This window comes from Dryobates pubescens, chromosome 19 (genome assembly GCF_014839835.1).
Source record: "Dryobates pubescens isolate bDryPub1 chromosome 19, bDryPub1.pri, whole genome shotgun sequence".
In the NCBI taxonomy this organism is placed as follows: Eukaryota; Metazoa; Chordata; class Aves; order Piciformes; family Picidae; genus Dryobates; species Dryobates pubescens.
This window is the reverse complement of record NC_071630.1, coordinates 4,990,908-5,007,717: the sequence shown is the minus strand read 5'-3', so window position 1 is coordinate 5,007,717 and position 16,810 is coordinate 4,990,908. Positions and strand designations below refer to the sequence as shown.

Genomic DNA, 16,810 nt, shown 5'->3' with positions numbered 1-16,810 from the left:
CTCGCCCCGCCACTCCCGCGCCGCTTTCGCTCAGGCGGCGCCCGGGCAGCCACGGCAGCGCTCCCCGCCCTGGGCGGGGCCTCCGCGCGCGCGGCGCCCCCAGCAGCGCCCCCTGCTGCCTCCCCGCAGCGGGGCTCTGCCCGGCACTGCCGGTCAAGCTGCAGGAGCTGCTGCCACGGCCGAGCTCCCAGAGCTCCGGGACTTGTTACGGCTTCTTCACCTCCCATATGGAGGAGGCGGAGTGGGTAGTAGTCTAAGCGTCTCACTAAGCTTGGGAATTTCCTGCTGATATGGCCCATCTGGGCTCCTGGGAGGCAACAGACTTCCCTATGAGAAGAGTCTACCGGACCCTTCTTCGGAGACGGCGATAATCCTACAAGAAGTTGTTCGTGTTGATGTTTGTGACCCCTCCGGTGTGGCTGGATCGACACGCAGAGTCTGTCGACTGCTCCTCTACCTCTAGAGCCTTACACCTATTGCACAGTGGGAGCCGGGGAAGCACGGTTGGGCAACAAGAGGGGTTCTCTTGCCTTCCCGCGTGGGGACTTCCTTCCATTGACTACTTATTTTCGAGACCCTATCTCCATCCGGGTCGGGGGAGGATGCCGGATTCCTTTAATTCTGAGGGTGTTGTGGTGAATGTGCCCGTCCCTGTTCCCGTCTCGGACACTCACAATGGGGTTCCACATGTCTGCTGTTCCTCAGCCTAGGCCCTGGCTGTTAGCTCTACCCCCAGGCTGAGCACACAGGCCGCCTGCTCCCCTCTTCCACCACAATTGTCCCCACTTCCAGCTGCTTCCAGAGAGGCTGTGGCACTCCCTGCCTCTTGAGGCAGCTATCTAAGCTCATCCATCCCCTGTTGCAAGCACAGAGAGGATGTGCCCTTTCTGAAAGTGGTCTTGCTTCCTCACTGCTGCTGAGCTTGCTGGTTACCTTTGGGCTGGGAGAGATTTCACCCTGCCTGCGCGAGCTGCGGTGCAATCTGCTCCACCCTGTTTGCCCACCCTGCTCAATGGTGCGCCCTGGGGACATTTAAATAGCGGGTGCTGGGCAAAAGAAATGGCGGGTCTGCTGATTTACTCCAATAGTACAGCTGAAAATGCATATCAATTCCTGCGTTCTACGTAGTTCAACCCAGCCGTATTTTATGAAGGTCCAGACCTGTCACTGACAGCAGCCAAGAGCTGCTGCAGCTGAACCACACAGTCACACCACAGACAGAAGTTCTGACCTTCCCACAAGCTTCCTGTCTCCATCTACTGCCCACTCCCTGCAGCAGTGTCCAGTGATGCACTTGGTGGTTTCAGTCACAGGTTTCTTGCACACACAGCACATTAAACCCACAAGAAATATCTGCTTTAAACTTCCAATGATTAGGAGAAAACAGATTGACACAACATTAACACACACCAGTTTCCAACAGAAAATACTCATTTTAACAAAACAGCCTTTTCTTGCAAATGGTATTTATCATACATGAACTATAGGAAGACTCCAATCAAGTGTTACATAATTTAACCTTCCTGAACATTTAAGTTCAAAAAACCCACCGTGAATTTTACTGATAAAGATTCTGATAACTATGTTAACATTCTTTTGGTTTGGAAACCCTTATACAAAAATAGGCAATTTAAATTTCCAAGGCATAACAACTCTATCAGTGAAGGTTATCACTGAAAAACATGTCACAGCCAGTCTAAATTCTCCCAGGGCTTGTACTGTTGTGACAATACCTCATGGGTAAAAATGCTGCTGCTCTACATTCTGCAACAAAATCCAAAACATTCTTCAAGGACATTATTGATGATCTTTGGTGTTTTCTTGCCTCTATAAAATGAAGACAAAGTTACCAAGGCAACTGTAGATGCACAACTTCCAGATCATTCTATGAATCTATGATTAGAAGTGACTTTAAGGATCATCTAGTTCCAGCCCCCTGCCATGGGCAGGGACAGCTCCCACTAGCCCAGGTTGCTCAAAGCCTCATCCAACTTGCCTTGAACACCTCCAGTGAGGGGGCATCCACAGCCTCCCTGGGCAACCTGTTCCACTGTCTCACCACCCCGAGTGTGTTAAATTTTAGAACATGGAGATAAAAGAGACTAGCTCAAGGCAAATGTAGGCACAAACTACTGCACAACTGGCAAAAATGGGTCAGTAAAACCCCACTGAACACTGCAATGTGTCTAGAGTCCAGCAGAAGTGCTCCACACCCCTTCACAGACAGCACCACTGAATAAGGATGTGTCAAAAATGGGGAAAACTGCCTGAGAGCCGCACAAATACAGATCCTCAAATTCTTCTCTTCATATTCTGTCAGGTTTGAACTAACTAAAATCTACTGAAAGCTGAACCTAGCATTGTAAATTAAAATTTCTTCACTGAACTTGACTACGCAAACATTTAATAATATCTCATTTGCATGAGATCTTCCCTCAGCATTAACACATGAGGATTGTTTTCAGGAGGAGACTTGATGGGGTGCTTGGTGCCATGGTTTAGTTGTTTAGGTGGGTTGGATGCAATGATCTTGAAGGTCTCTTCCAACCTGGTTTATTCTATTCTATTCATGCATTGGAAGCAATAGCAATCAGTAGGCATTAAGTCAAGCATCACTAATGCTAGGACTGAAGGTACAAGAAGTGGAATTTGTAGCCATTTGACTCTGATAGCAAGCACAGGTGCTTTTCCCAGTGCCCTGACCAAAATGCAAACCCTGATCTTTAAGCTACATTAATTACAGAATTCATTTTCTGTTAATACTCACACTTTTTATATGTAGGTACCAAGTTATAGGCAGCAGTCCAACTAGTATTTGTATCCTCTTCATCTCCCTTTGACATAGCCAATGTGTTTTTTCTTACTAGAGTGGAAATACCTTTAAAAAAAAAAAAAAAAACAAACCCACAACACAAACCAATAAAATGTTATGCAACTTGGAAAAAAAAAAAGACAACCCACACCACAGCTAATGTTTTAGAAATTGTGAGTTAAGACAGAATCATCTTTGGAGCTGCACTACTCACGCCTTTTATATGTCGGTACCAAGTTATATTCAGCAGTCCAACTGGTATTTGTACTGTGATCATCTCTTGAAGTATCCAATGTGTTTTTTCTTATTGGAGTGGAAATACCTCAAAACAAACAAAAACAAACAAACAAAGAACAACAAAAAACACCAATAAAATGTTATGCATCCTGGGGAAAAAAGAATGAATAAAAAACCCAGATACGGGTTTAGGAATTGTAATTTAAGACAGAGTCATCTTTGGAGCCATACTGCTGTCTGGTCTTAGAAGAAAGGCTGAAGAATTCAGTTTACTTCAGAAAAATGTTTCCTTGCTCAAGGTAATCTATTAGTGCAAGGACCTTTTGAGATGAAATGAAGTTGTTGGAGGGTTTTTGGAATTTTATGAAACCTCCATAGCAATCAAAGTAATTTCTGAATCTATTTTTGGAAATAGAAGATTAAAATAAATTCCTGATGGCTGAGCTTGCTTTAGAACATGAGAATGAAATGACCTTGTTATGTCGTCATACAATGAATCTCAGACTCACAGAATGGTTTGGGTTGGAGAGGACCTTAAAGGCAGGGACACCTTCCAGTACAGCAGATTCACATCTTCCAACTTAATCTATTCCCTTCTATGAGTACTTCACTAACTCTGGCAAAAAGCACAGTCTCATGGAAGCCTGTGATGATGATAAATCTCTACTGCCAGGAAAGACACCAGATACAAGGAAGGTCCGGCTTGACAAGGCGCTGAGCAACCTGATCTAGTGGACGATGTCCCTGCTGACTGCAGGGCAGGCTGGACTGGATGACCTTTGGAGGTTCCTTCCAACACAAACCATTCTAGGATCTTCAAAACAAAAGTGGCTAGTTCTGATCTTATTTAGCATAAATCATTGCTAAATAAAATTAAAATGCGTGAGTTTACAAGGGCAGGACAACCAAAGTCAGACCAAAAAAAGTTTAAATATGATTTAGACCTATGGCTACAACTGGGGAAAAAAAATAAATAATTAACCAATTAAATCTTTATTACTAGCAGAAGATGCATTTCCACTGCTATTACAATCAACCAAGGTGCGAAGTTTCTTTCTATAGATTTCTTCAGCTTCCAGAAGGACTTTGTGATGGTCACACTGGTATGGACAACTTTGCAACAGCTTGGTAAAGGTTTTACTATTGAAGGAGTGGCCTCCTGCTGTGCAACCTGGACAAAAAATAAAAATATATATATACACCATAGAGAGAGCAAACATGAATATTAGAGAAGCCATCACAAAGTCCAGCATTTTATTGCACTCAATTTGACCTCCAGTTTTCCATAAACTCATCTCAAAAGAGGTTACACTTTCAGGTATCTTCTTGAAACTGGGACTAAGTTATATTGCACTTCAGTATACTTCACTACACTGCACAGTATACCACACTTCACTATACTTCAGTACTTCCAGAAGTACTGAAGCACTAAATGAGGCACAGATTCTCTACAGAAGTAAAAATATTAGTGGCATGTTAAGAAAGGGGTCTCAGCTTCTTTTGCACATTTTTCCAAGCAGTGTGGCATCTCTTAAGCTCTTGTATATTGTATCTGTTAGTAAACTCACATTAAGAAAACATACATAAACCAACCTGGAATATGAAAGCTTTATTTCAGTATTTTATTTCAGGGGCAGTACAAGGAAAGGAGGCAGTTAAGAATTACAGAATTGGTAATCCAAGATTTCTGCATTGTCAGTTCACTTCCTGCACTGATGACTCTCTAAGATTTCTCTTACAGACTTATCAAAGAAAGACGTAAGATAATATTTACCTAGACACCTAAATTCTGCCATTTTATGGGATGCAGATGTAGATGAAGTATTTTTTCCTTCCTTGGCCATCCCTGAGTGGAGTGAATAGGCATCTAAATGAGAAAGGAAAAAACCCACTAAGAAAATGCAACCTGTCTTCTGCTGTGGCAAACATGAATCAGCACCCCTAGATTAAATTGACTTTTGTATTTATAGATCATTGAAGCTTCCTTTACAGAACAAATGGAATTCCTTAAGTTAAATGGATCCCATGTACATTTGTGTAAATCTAGAATAAATATTTAACTCAGTGCCTTTTCACTCTCCCAAGGCATATTACTTCAACTTGAAGTAAGCAAACTAACCCTGGAAACTTACAGTGCTTAACTAAACCCTGTGCCCTCACCCAGGTTGTTGACAAATATATTGAATAGTACTGGTCCAGTACTGACCCCTGAGGGACTTCACCTAGCCTCACCTGGTAAAACTGTACACAACATAAAATCCCCAAATTATGTAAACAGCTCAAGTACATTAAACACAGCGTACTCTGTCATCTAATGACACACAACATCTGACAAAAAAAGTGATAAAAGTAGACAAAACTAATTGAAACCTCATTAAGAGCAAAATTCTCTAAGGAGGATATTTAGCTCTGCATACCTGATGTGTGTTTTTGCTTCGTGCCTTGAACACATTCACTGGGAAGATCAAAACATTAACAGATCAACCAACTTTCATCATATACATTTACCTGTAAATTAATACACACATCCCAGATGCAAAACAAAATCCACAGCAAATATATAAACTTCCAAAAAAAACCCCACATCCTAATTATCCCCAGTTACTGGGCTTGTAGAATCCAGCATTGTGTGTTAGAAACCAGTTTGCCAGAGCTCTGTGATCAGCACCCTTGCAGTGCTGTTCAGCAGGGCTGTTCCAGCTTTTGGAATGCTGGATGCTGGTTTCAGAGTCATTTCACAGGATGTTAGGGGTTGGAAGGGACCTCCAAAGATCGAGTCCAAACCCCCTGCCAGAGCAGGGCCATAAAATCTATTGCAGGTCACACAGGAATGCATCCAGATGGGTCTTGAAAGTCTCCATAGAAGGAGGCTCTACAATCTCTCTAGCACTCTGTGACCCTCACAGCAAAGAAGTTGTTGAGGTGGAACCTCCTGTGCTGTAGTTTATATCCATTGCCCCTTGTCCTATCACAGGATGCAACTGAAAAAAGCCTGTCCCTTCCCTCTTCCCCTAGGTTTGGGGGCAGTCCAATTTCATTTTTTTGCAGAGCAGTTGTGTAACTGCTATCTTCCTAGGAAGGGCACATTACAGAAAACTTTGCTGTTTCATCCAGACCTATGGGTCACAACTTGATCTGCTGAATTTTGAGGCAAAACTATCACTATGTTGAAGGCATTAGACCATGGCCTGCAAGAGGCTCTCCACACAGTCCATCAGGAGCCTGCCATTCATGGAAGAAAAACCAAAACAAAACACCTATAAAGCTTGGACCTGAGACGGCAAAAACACTTCCACAGAATATTCCCTAGTGAGCTATGTCTTCTCACTAGGAGAAAAAGATACAGTCAGTAGCAGGTAATTTAAAAGGCTGACATTAAATATGGAAACCACTAAAGAAAAGTAACTTGGTGCTTTTGCTTAGGTGTAAGATACTTACCTTTCCTGAAGAACAGGCTGTTTTTTTACACAAGCAGTATTTTCATTTAGGGTGTGACTCTGAAGTAGACTTTCTGTTTGCCATTGATTAGCTGCACATGGAGTATTACTCTGTTCACATTGCCTAGCAAAAATATTTACTGGACCCATGCTGTTCACTATTTTATTTTTCGGTGAAGAAGAATGTACAGGTGGAGCAGGAAGCTGATCATCCAACTTAGAAGCCATCTGAGGACAACGTACTTGTTTCTGTATTCTTTTCATGAGAGTTTTTTGATCGTCAGGATTCACTTCATGGTATTTTGATTCTTCAGTACTGGCTTCTGATGATCTGTCTACAAATACTGCTCCTTGCTCTCTTTCCTGTATTGAAAAATACTGGTTAGGGACTAAACAAGTTCTGTAGATTGAGGAACAAGACTAACCAGGTTAGAGCAGTCTAACTCTCAAAGTAAAGCAAGCTCCACAGGAGCTTCAAAAACCCCCGAGTGAGTTGAGAGCCAACAAGACAGCAATGCTGCTGAAAGTGCTGAAGAGGTAGTTAAGTGATAATCCCAGGTTGAAGGAATGAATTTGCTACAAGGCACATCTAGAAATTAAAAGATTTACTTAAGAGTCAACTAAATAAGTGAGAAACTTGCTGCTCCACACCCAGAGATAGCAAGCAGTTGCACAGCACAAGAACATGAAACAGCTTTACTGCAGTTTACCCTAACATTTTCCATTCTCATCCATCCCATCACAGCAGCACATCACAAGCATTTCATGAGTGGAGATAGTTCAGATGTTCAGCAAGGAAAACTAAATCCAGCTCTTGTTTCTCCAGCCTAAGTGATCTCAGTTTTCTAGAAAATACTGGTTTAAAACAAACTCACATGCTTGATAAAAATGCAGATGCCTGCATTCTCTGGTTGCCCTGCATACTCCTAAATTTTCTTGACAAAGTAATGGTAAAAGCTGCAGATGGGGCACATCCAATGTTTATTTTAATTATCCTAAGCATTTACTGTCTCCATAAACTCTGGAAAGATTTGCTTAGTTTTACCCTACTTTGGTAAAAGGGCCAACCTCATCATGTTCTTTTTCAAGCAAGCTTATTCTGTGTAAAATTTCTTTTGCTTTCTTCCAGTAGTTTTGTAGACTTCTTTTTCTGACTTGCGCCTCCAGCTCCTCTGCATTGTTCACATTTAATGAATTATTGTTTGTTTTCAGGGACAACTGCTCAGCTTTATAAAATATAAAACAGTATTAACATTCCACATGTTGCCAACAAATGCTTTCATAAGAAAAGACAACCACAGCCCCTCTATCTTACACAAACCTCTTGGTTATGTTTTCAGGACAGAAATGCAGATGGCTTTTACTAATCAAGTGCTTTAGAGTTCAAAGGACAAGGTGTCTTTGTTTCACTTGTAGTACTGTACAGTTAATTAAAAAGACAACCTTAAACAGGATACTTCAAAGTACACCCTACTTTTAAAATAAAGATCAACATTTTGTAATATTGCAACATAATTGTAGTCATGGTGATGAAGTGCTTGAATTTTTCTACTGGTATAGTGCCTTACACAATGCTACATACCCAGGAATTGAGTAGCAATTGCATGTTAAATGACAATGCTTATATTTCACAAATAATTTATAGACAGGAAAGCTTCTACAAACTGGTCCTACAAATTCAGGTTTCACAAATGCATTACTGGAATGTTTAATTTGGGGTTTTTTTTCCCTGCCTGAATGCTGTCCATGGTGCCAAATAAGCAACTTCTCTGTAAAAAAACAAACATCTCCTGGAGTACACAGAATTACAAAGCAGCTACAGTTAAAATCATTTAGCAAGTCAAGAGAACCTAAAAGACGAAAATCAGCTCTGTAACGTTTAAAGCATTAACAGTAAGCTTACTCATTTGTTTGCAGTTTTGCAGCACAAAAGTAGCAGCTTTGTTTAGTTCCTCATCCTGAGACTCGGTTAATACCTGAATCATAAGTGGCAGACCATTGTTCTGGAGCAGTTCACACTGGTTTTGTTCTAAAATAGAGTGTTGTAAAGGAAAATAGACTGATGTCAGCTTCATGCACACTTAATCTAACAGTGCTTATAGAAACTAATAATAGCAACTTTCAGGAAGTTCTGAAAAAGAAAGACGTTTCCACTATGGATCCAAGCATGCTGTAATGACCTACTCCCCAGGTGGCAGCAGAAGCATTCTAGATCACACAGCATGGTTTCACCACAACTCCAGGTACTCGTCAGAAAACTGAAGGAAGACCGAGATAAATTACCTGACAGAGCTCCAAATTAATTTGTCACCTAAAATATTTGACTCGTGGCTTCTCTGTTTCTGCTATATACTTCTAATGTAAACATGCTACATTTCTGTAAGCCTTGAGATGCAGAAATACCAAAACCTTAATGTTTTTATTAGAGTTCTGCTAATTATTAGTTTAATCCTGGTCTAGCTAATCTGTTCCTCTTCATTAACTATGCAATTCACTACATTTTTTTATTGTGATCTCATTTGCAGTATGTAGTCATATCTGACCTCTTTCTAAAGAGAATTCTGATCTAAAGTTAATAAAACATAGGTATCAAAAGATGAATTATGATTATTTTGTCAGTCTTGCCATTTTAAGAAGAGCTTTTATTCTGTTGGTTTAATTGGATTTTTCCTTCAAAGCCCTTTTCCATTAAGCTTTGGTGCAAGTAATTCCTCATGAATTTAAAACACCAGATTTATGATCTATTGAACTTGCTATTGACATTTAGAGGATGATAATCAACAAGGATTTTTGAACATAATCCCTTTTTCTTGAACTTCTGAAGATACATGAGGAAGACAGCAGTATAAACAATGATCCTTAAGTCACAGCTTCCCATACCAGCAAAACACCAACTTCAGCGTTACATTTGCACCAGATTTGCTTTGGAAAGCCCTGAGGAGTCTGGCAAAACCATTTCCGAATCACCTATTGCTTACATTACTTCAAAACTAATACTGTTATATAGCTTTAAAAAGACTAACAGCAATGTAAACAGTGAACAGAAGCTGTACATAGCCAGGGCTGTTAAAACAGAGCTCAAGACAACTTATTTGGGATGTAAGTATTCTAAGAGATCTCAGGTCTGAATGAATTTTGCCCTGTAATACCCAAGCCCAGCTCTGATTTCTTGCATAATAGTCTACTCTTTCTAAGCTCTTAAAGATACTACCCCTTAAAAGGTTTTAACATTTAAAGATGGACCATTATAGTGATCATTTTTTCTGTATTGTATTATTTTTCACTCCTGTTCCAGTCCTGATGAAATGGCACTATTGAAGTAGTTACTGTATGAGAACTTAATAGAAACTGATAGAAAGAAGAAAAAAAAAGGAAAAAAATTCTTACCACAACCTTCAGTACAGTGTCCAATTGCTAGAATAATACTCATTTTTTCTCCAGTATCCAGAGTGTCCTTGGACAGCAGCTTCAGTAGCTCTGACACAGTGTGATACTTTGTCAAGACAACACCCATGGCAGCTATCATGTTAAGAATAGTTTGAGGAAAAATAAACTGGATAACAAGTATATAGGCATAAGTAGTAGAAAACGCTGCTCTTCAGGGGAGCTCCACAGATCTTTCAAAGCTTTGTGCCTGCTCAGTCCTCCTCTCTTTCATTTAACACTTCACATGACCACACCCCTCCTAATGCAGTAGCTCTATGCATGCTACTCTCCACATCTAACACTGGCCTTTCTCACAGATTGTGCTGCACGGAGATCACAGAATCACAGAAAATGTTTTGTTGGAGGAGGCCTCCAAAGCTCATCCAGTCCAACCCTCAACCCAGCACTGAAGAATCAGCGAACATGTCCCTAACTGCCAGGTCCGTACACTGCTTGAAGACCCTCCAGGGATGGTGATTCCAGCACTGTCCTGGGCCGACTATTCCAATGTTTGAGAACCTTCTCTGTGAAAACGTATTTCCTAATACCCAGCCTGAACCTCCTCTAGTGGAGCTTGGAACAATTTCCTCTAGTCCTGTCCCTTGCCACCAAGCAGAATAGACTGCCTCATCTTCACTCTAACCTCCCTTCCAGGTAGTTGTAGAGAGCAATCATTTCTCCCCCTTAGACTCCTCTTCTCCAGACTGAAAAATCCCAGCTCCCTCAGACACTACTCACAGGCCAGCTGCTGCAGACCCTTCATGAGCCTCACTGCCCTTCTCTGGACATGCCCCAGCTTCTCAATGCCCCTCCTGTAGTGAGTGGCCCAGAACTAACACAACAGTCAAGGCGTGACCTCACCAGTGCTCAGTACAGGGGGATGACTGCTCCCTGTTCCTGCTGGCCACCATGTTCCTATAATATAAGCCAGGGTGGCACTGGCTTTCCTGGCCACATTGCTGACTCCTATCAGCTGTCAACCAATACTCCTAGGTCTCTTTCCAAATTGCAGCTTTCCAACCACACATCCCCAAGTCTCTAGCTTGCCACAGGGTTGTTGTGATCCAGGTTGAGGACTAGGCACTTGCGCTTGTTGAACTCCATACGATTAACATCAGCCCATGAGTCTCACCTGTCCAGATCCCATCATAGAGCTTCCTTACCTTCCAGCAGATCAACACAGCCACCCAGTTTGGTGTCATCTGCAAACTTAGTGAGGGTGCATTCAAACCCCTCACTTAAATCACTGATGGATATTAAAAAGAACGGGACCCAGTACTGAACCTTGGGGGACACCACTAGTGACCTGTGCTCCCACTCCCCGATAGTTGACTCAACACCCTTAAGTCCCTCTTGACAGTCCTCAGTTTTCTTTTTTCATCATTGCCCATCTGGAAGGTCATTAATGGGTAATAATCTGTAGGTCACATTATGGCTTTCTTGCCATATCCCTAACCCAGGCCCCAGAGAGGCAGCAGATTTCCCCAGGGGTTGGGTTAGGTCAGAAAATAGGACCCTCTGCCCCTCTCAGCCAGGAATAGCAAACAATAACCCTTCTCTTTTTCTTGGTAGAGGCAGTTTTAATATGTGGTGCTGACTACCTCACTTTTATTAGCTCCTTGAGAGTATTTCTGTCTTTGTCATTGTTTAGCTGTCTGGAGCCCCATACCTGTTATGTGAGGACTGGTGGGAACGTGTGGGAGGCTGTGGGGGCAGTCACCTGCTTTGCCGTGCAGGGACGTTTCTATTCACCCTAAGTGTGAGATCTGATGGTTAAGCCTGCTGTGCAGAAAGCAGGTGTGACTCCAGCAGTCTCTCTTTGACTCGAACTCCCTGATGTTTCTCAGCCTGCTCACCTGCTTTCGGAGTTCTGTTTTAGAGCAGGCGAGCTGCAAGTGAGCTCCTGAGCACGCTCTGCACCCTGATGCGTACGTACATGGGTGCATGCTATCCCTCGAGCTGCGTCTGGGTAACTGCATCGGCTGTGGTGGGAGCAGCACGTGAGAAGGCCATCGCCACCCGCAGAGTAAACACCATTGATCCTGCAGTGGGGCTGACCTCCTCAGCAAGACACTTGCCCTCCTCGAACTGCGGCGCCAAGATCCGCGCTACGTCTTTTGTGCCGCGCCACGTTCCGTTCGCTGGCGCCCCCTAAGGGTGCTCGAATAGCCCACGGAGCCTGCGTCGCTGCCCGTGCTTCGCACGCCTCCCACCTGAAAGGTTCCGCCTTAGAGCGGGACCGGCTGCGTGGGAAGGAAAAAAAGACAAAAAACCCTGCCCGTCGTTTTTTCTACTTTGCCGAACTGTCGGGGCATTGGTGTCGGCTCTGGAGTCTGATCTCAGGCGAGATGTGGTAGAAAACCTGACAACCAAGGTCTGCAGTGCGATAGTTTTGTAGACCTCTGCTGAGTTTCTCCACATCGTTTATCAGTTCCAGAACAGAGCAAGGAAGAGTAGAATAACGTTTGACACAGTCTGTATCCCATAAAACCAGCTAGGCTAGGACAACCTTCTCTTCCCGATATTGGCAACACTACTGCTAGTTCATCCATGAAACCTAATCCTATTGTGTGCCAATTTCATTGAAGCCAGGCTCAGAACCAGTGCAGGGACACAATTTAAAACTTGTCTTTAATTTCTGATAGCAATCCCTTTTGGGCAGAAGTGTCATTGGAACAGGCTGCCCAGGGAGGTGGTAGAGTCACCATTCCTGTAGGTGGTCAAGAAACCTGTGGACATGGCACATGGGAACGTGGTTTAATGGCCCTGGTACTCTTGAACTGAATAATCCTAAGAGTCATTTTCTAACCCAATCAATCTTGTAATTCTATGAACAGCACAGATTTATCATCAGGCTCAAGTTTCTCAAAATCTTCTGATGGAGTAGACAAAGACCTCATCAGGATAGCCCAATCCAGACAGTAAAGCTGTGTTAAGCAGACATACCACATTTGCTCAGCTCCGTGTCAGTTTCTGAAGCCTCCAAAGCTTACTAGTTCAGGCAGATGCCTATAGAAACACAGCTGTCTCCAGGATCCAAGGAGACTGCCATGCCCAGCTCTCAGCTTTACTCACACTGAACTAGATCCAGCACCTTATTTGTAATTTCCACTACAGTTTCAATGTCACTGTTCCATTTGACCAACCATGGTAAAGGAGCCCGGCTCAGATGAACTGAATCACTTCCCATCTACATGTCCAATGCCTGCAATATGAACTGGCATGTATCTAACTTCCTTCCTTTTACCATCCATTCATATCCCTTCTCCACCAAAACCAGGCTTTACAAATTGCATCTTAAGATGACCATATATACAAAATGGCAACAGACTTTTCACTCACAGTCATTAGCAATGCAGGCATCCAAAGTCTTTGTTATTACTACTGCAAGTTTTGTGCTTGAGTGACTCATACAGGAATGGTCCATCAGTCTGACCAGAACTTTAGCTAATGTGTCCAATCCTCCAACAGAAACAAAGTATTGCTGCACATATGCTTAGTAGAGAAAAAAAAAAGGACAAGTGTCTTAATACAATTTCCAAACTATTTTAGCATATTATCAATCACCACAAATTTTCTGTGCATGTATTAATCCTTAGGTTTCCACCCATACAACAGAACTGAAGTTGGATATAAATTAATCTCAAGAAATGTAATAACTGTCTTACAATGTAGTTACAGGAAACACAGAGCTCTAGCACACACATGCAAATAGCAAACATCACACCTGAGTTCTACCTAAGTCATTGTTTTCAGAGATGTGATAAGGACTTATATTTGTAAAATACTTTCAACCCCAAATAGTTTTTGCTGACCTTACCAAATGCAGTTTATGACTATTTGTGAACTTAAGCACAGTGAAGTCTAAGTAAAGATGGTGGAATATGGTTTTCAGTGCAGAAGTTGGAAGAACAGCAAATAAATTCATAGAGACTGACAGAAAGATATAAAAAATTTAACTATTGATTTAAACTTACCAAAAATAAAACAAACAAAACTATTTAAAGCTTGAGGTGCACTTACAGTTATTTGCAACTGTGAGAGCAACAAATGAACAAATAGGCCGAACTATCTCAGGCTCTGTGCAACTTTCCAGCCACTCTCTGGCATACAGAAAAGCTGAACAGCAAATGTTTTGATTATCTTCTGGAAAAGTAAAACCAAATAAGCCCAAATCAGAATGCAATATGAATAGCAAAAATGAACATTCTTGTCATTTGGGAGAACTACTTCTAACTTTTTTTCATGATTTTAAGAACAGCTCACCGTTCTGAGGGTTGTTAACACAGGCACAGAGAGTGCTGCAGACTGAAGACCACAGCTCGTAGCACTGATTAGGGGCTTCATCTGGCAAATTTATCTCAGATGATGAAAGAGTCGTTCTGTTAAGAACAATGCAAACGAGTCCCAAATAGTCAAGCAACCCTAATTAGGACCTAATTAATCTATAATTTTTCTGTTTGAATTGCAACTCTTTGTTTACCTGAATAACTGTAGCAGAAGGCCAATGCAGCCTGTGTCTCTGACATAGGTTTGCCCACTTTCTGAAAAAGAACACACACAGGACTCGAGTTGCCTCCTAGATACAAGCAACTTGAGAGAAAGTCTTAATGGCAAGTTTAATTTACACATGTACATTCAATTTCCCTTTTCTAAGCATACAGATTAAAAATAAAATAAAATATATAAAATCACACAAATACATTGGCAAAAATGTTTCATTTCAATACCTATTTTTCTGTATGTTGTCAGTAACTACTTTTTTGCTTTTATGTATTTTTTTTAACTTAATTTCATTTATAGAACTAAAACACTTCTAAGTGCAATTCAAAGAAATCCCAGTCAGCTACGAGCTATTTACATGCTTCAGGTTCAGTTACATGCAGTCATTCATCTTTATAAATTAACTTCACCAAAACTTCCAACCTTTGGTACTGCAGATTGGCAAACAGCAAAAATTGGTGTTGTAGTGCAGAAAATGGAAAACAAAGCCAACTTACTATTATTTGAAACCAGTACTAGGATGACATAAACAGCCATTCTCTTCAAGTTCACACCAGAATCCTTATTAATTAAAAATAAAGTGAGGTCTTCAAACAATGCAGAAGTACATAAAGTTTGTTGACAATAAACTGAAACAAAAAAATAAAGACTCTTAAGTCCTCAAGCAAGCCATTCATAATCCTAAAAATAAACACACAACTAATGGAGACAAAGCACAAGCAGAAGTAGTAAGATGGGATGATAACTGACTCAGAAATGCAAGTGGTATTGCTCATTACCATTACTCTCTATTATCATTCCTAAGGTAAATAAAGCTGCTTCCTTTACTATGCAATGAGCACTTGACTTTGCAAGATCATTTATAAACATCAAACCACCAATTTCTCGAAAATATTCACTGGCTTCACCTAGAACAAAGAAGAAAAAAAAAATAATTAAACTTTTGCTTTTGTTTCTCTGCAAATTTGAAATTCCAAGATTTTATAACTTCTCAAGCCTTACATCCTTTAGATAGTTGTTTTTTTTTTTACAGGGACAACCAGATTCTTAACACACATTGTGAAGAGACAATTGTGCTGCTTCTAAGGAAAAAATGGTCCTTACTGTTTTGTTGACAAATGGAATAAATGGTCATCAAAGCTTCCTTCTGAGATGCAGGACAGTCCATCTGATATTTAAGGCATTCAAGCAGTAAGTTCAGATCTGTTTTCATATCTATAGGAACAAATCACAAAAGAACTTGATGTAACTTTTTATCTTTTATTTATGAGAATCTGTTTAGTATTGTTGTCCCAAAGCAAGGTTCTTTACCCAGTGTGCAAACACCAATCAACACATGCAGTTTTGGGACAACAGAATTACAATAAACCTGCCCCAAAAGTTTTTTTTATCTTTTTAAAGATAAAAAAAACATGAGCAAAACCAGAGCTACACCACTTCTATTCATCTATAAATAACAAACAGAACCTAAACATTTTCCTCTCCATGGTTTGTTCTTTGAGCTTGATTTCCTTTGCTAAAGTAACAACCCACTTTTAGTCTTTCTGAACTTCAAATACTAGTAGCTGTTAGTAAATGTGGTGCATTAAATTCACAGTCGCAATGTGCATTAAGTATATTTAAGCGTATATTTAAGCGAACAGGGAATTGAAAGGAGAGACTCCCTGTACAAGATTTGATTTAGTTACAGAATACTTAGCACAGCTGTTAAAGGCTTAGTAAGGTTAGTAAGCTAACACAAAGCATTTTCTGGGCACTTACACACAACTCTAGGCAGGTAAACAACTTTGAAAATTGTTTCTTAATCCTCTGAGTATAACAAAAATGGTTACTTGGTACTTATTTATGATAGTAAGAGCAAATACTATCTATTTTAACAACTTGTAAGGTTTAGGGTTTCTTGATGAAATTAAAATACAATTAAAAAGTGGGTAAATATTAGCCAAAAATGGTGAGCTTGTGGTGGTGTTATGTAAGTTTCTCATTCGATTTACCTTTCAGGAATGCAATATGGAGTGCAAAGTTTGGCAGCAAGGAAAGAGAACATTTCCCCAGCAGCTCAGCACTCCATGACAGCCCTACCACAGTCTGGAAACACTTGGAGATAGTGAATGATAAATTATAGTAGGTGTCTTACCACACTGTTTTTTCTGCACCTTCTGATTTTCCATTTCTGTTGTATCGCTGTTTGTGTTCTACAACCACAAGGAAAAAGTGTTTTCTTTTCTGCTAACATTGGCAGTGTTTAGAATATATGTAGCATATAATTTTTCATAAGAACACTCCAATTTTCTGGTTTTACACTATCATCTGACACACAGTGTAACATGCTCTTGCACAGCAAAGGTTTACTTTGGAAATCCTGTGGTTTAGAGTAAGACTGCATTTGTAACTA

At 41.0% G+C, this 16,810-nt stretch overlaps 1 protein-coding gene across 1 annotated transcript; it reads right to left on the bottom strand.

Moving 5' to 3' along the window:
- Window positions 1-3,018: 3,018 nt before the first annotated feature.
- On the bottom strand, window positions 3,019-16,600 carry TERB1 (telomere repeat binding bouquet formation protein 1). Its single transcript, XM_054170301.1, has 16 exons — window positions 16,553-16,600; window positions 15,520-15,630; window positions 15,195-15,323; window positions 14,913-15,044; window positions 14,396-14,456; window positions 14,179-14,294; window positions 13,936-14,058; window positions 13,255-13,407; window positions 9,874-10,005; window positions 8,390-8,515; window positions 7,537-7,712; window positions 6,488-6,849; window positions 5,467-5,504; window positions 4,824-4,916; window positions 4,050-4,220; window positions 3,019-3,134 (listed from the first exon to the last, which is right to left on the bottom strand). Exons 1-16 carry the CDS (start codon window positions 16,584-16,586, stop codon window positions 3,019-3,021), a joined length of 2,073 nt encoding a protein of 690 aa, XP_054026276.1. The 5' UTR covers window positions 16,587-16,600.
- Between the last annotated feature and the right edge of the window lie 210 nt (window positions 16,601-16,810).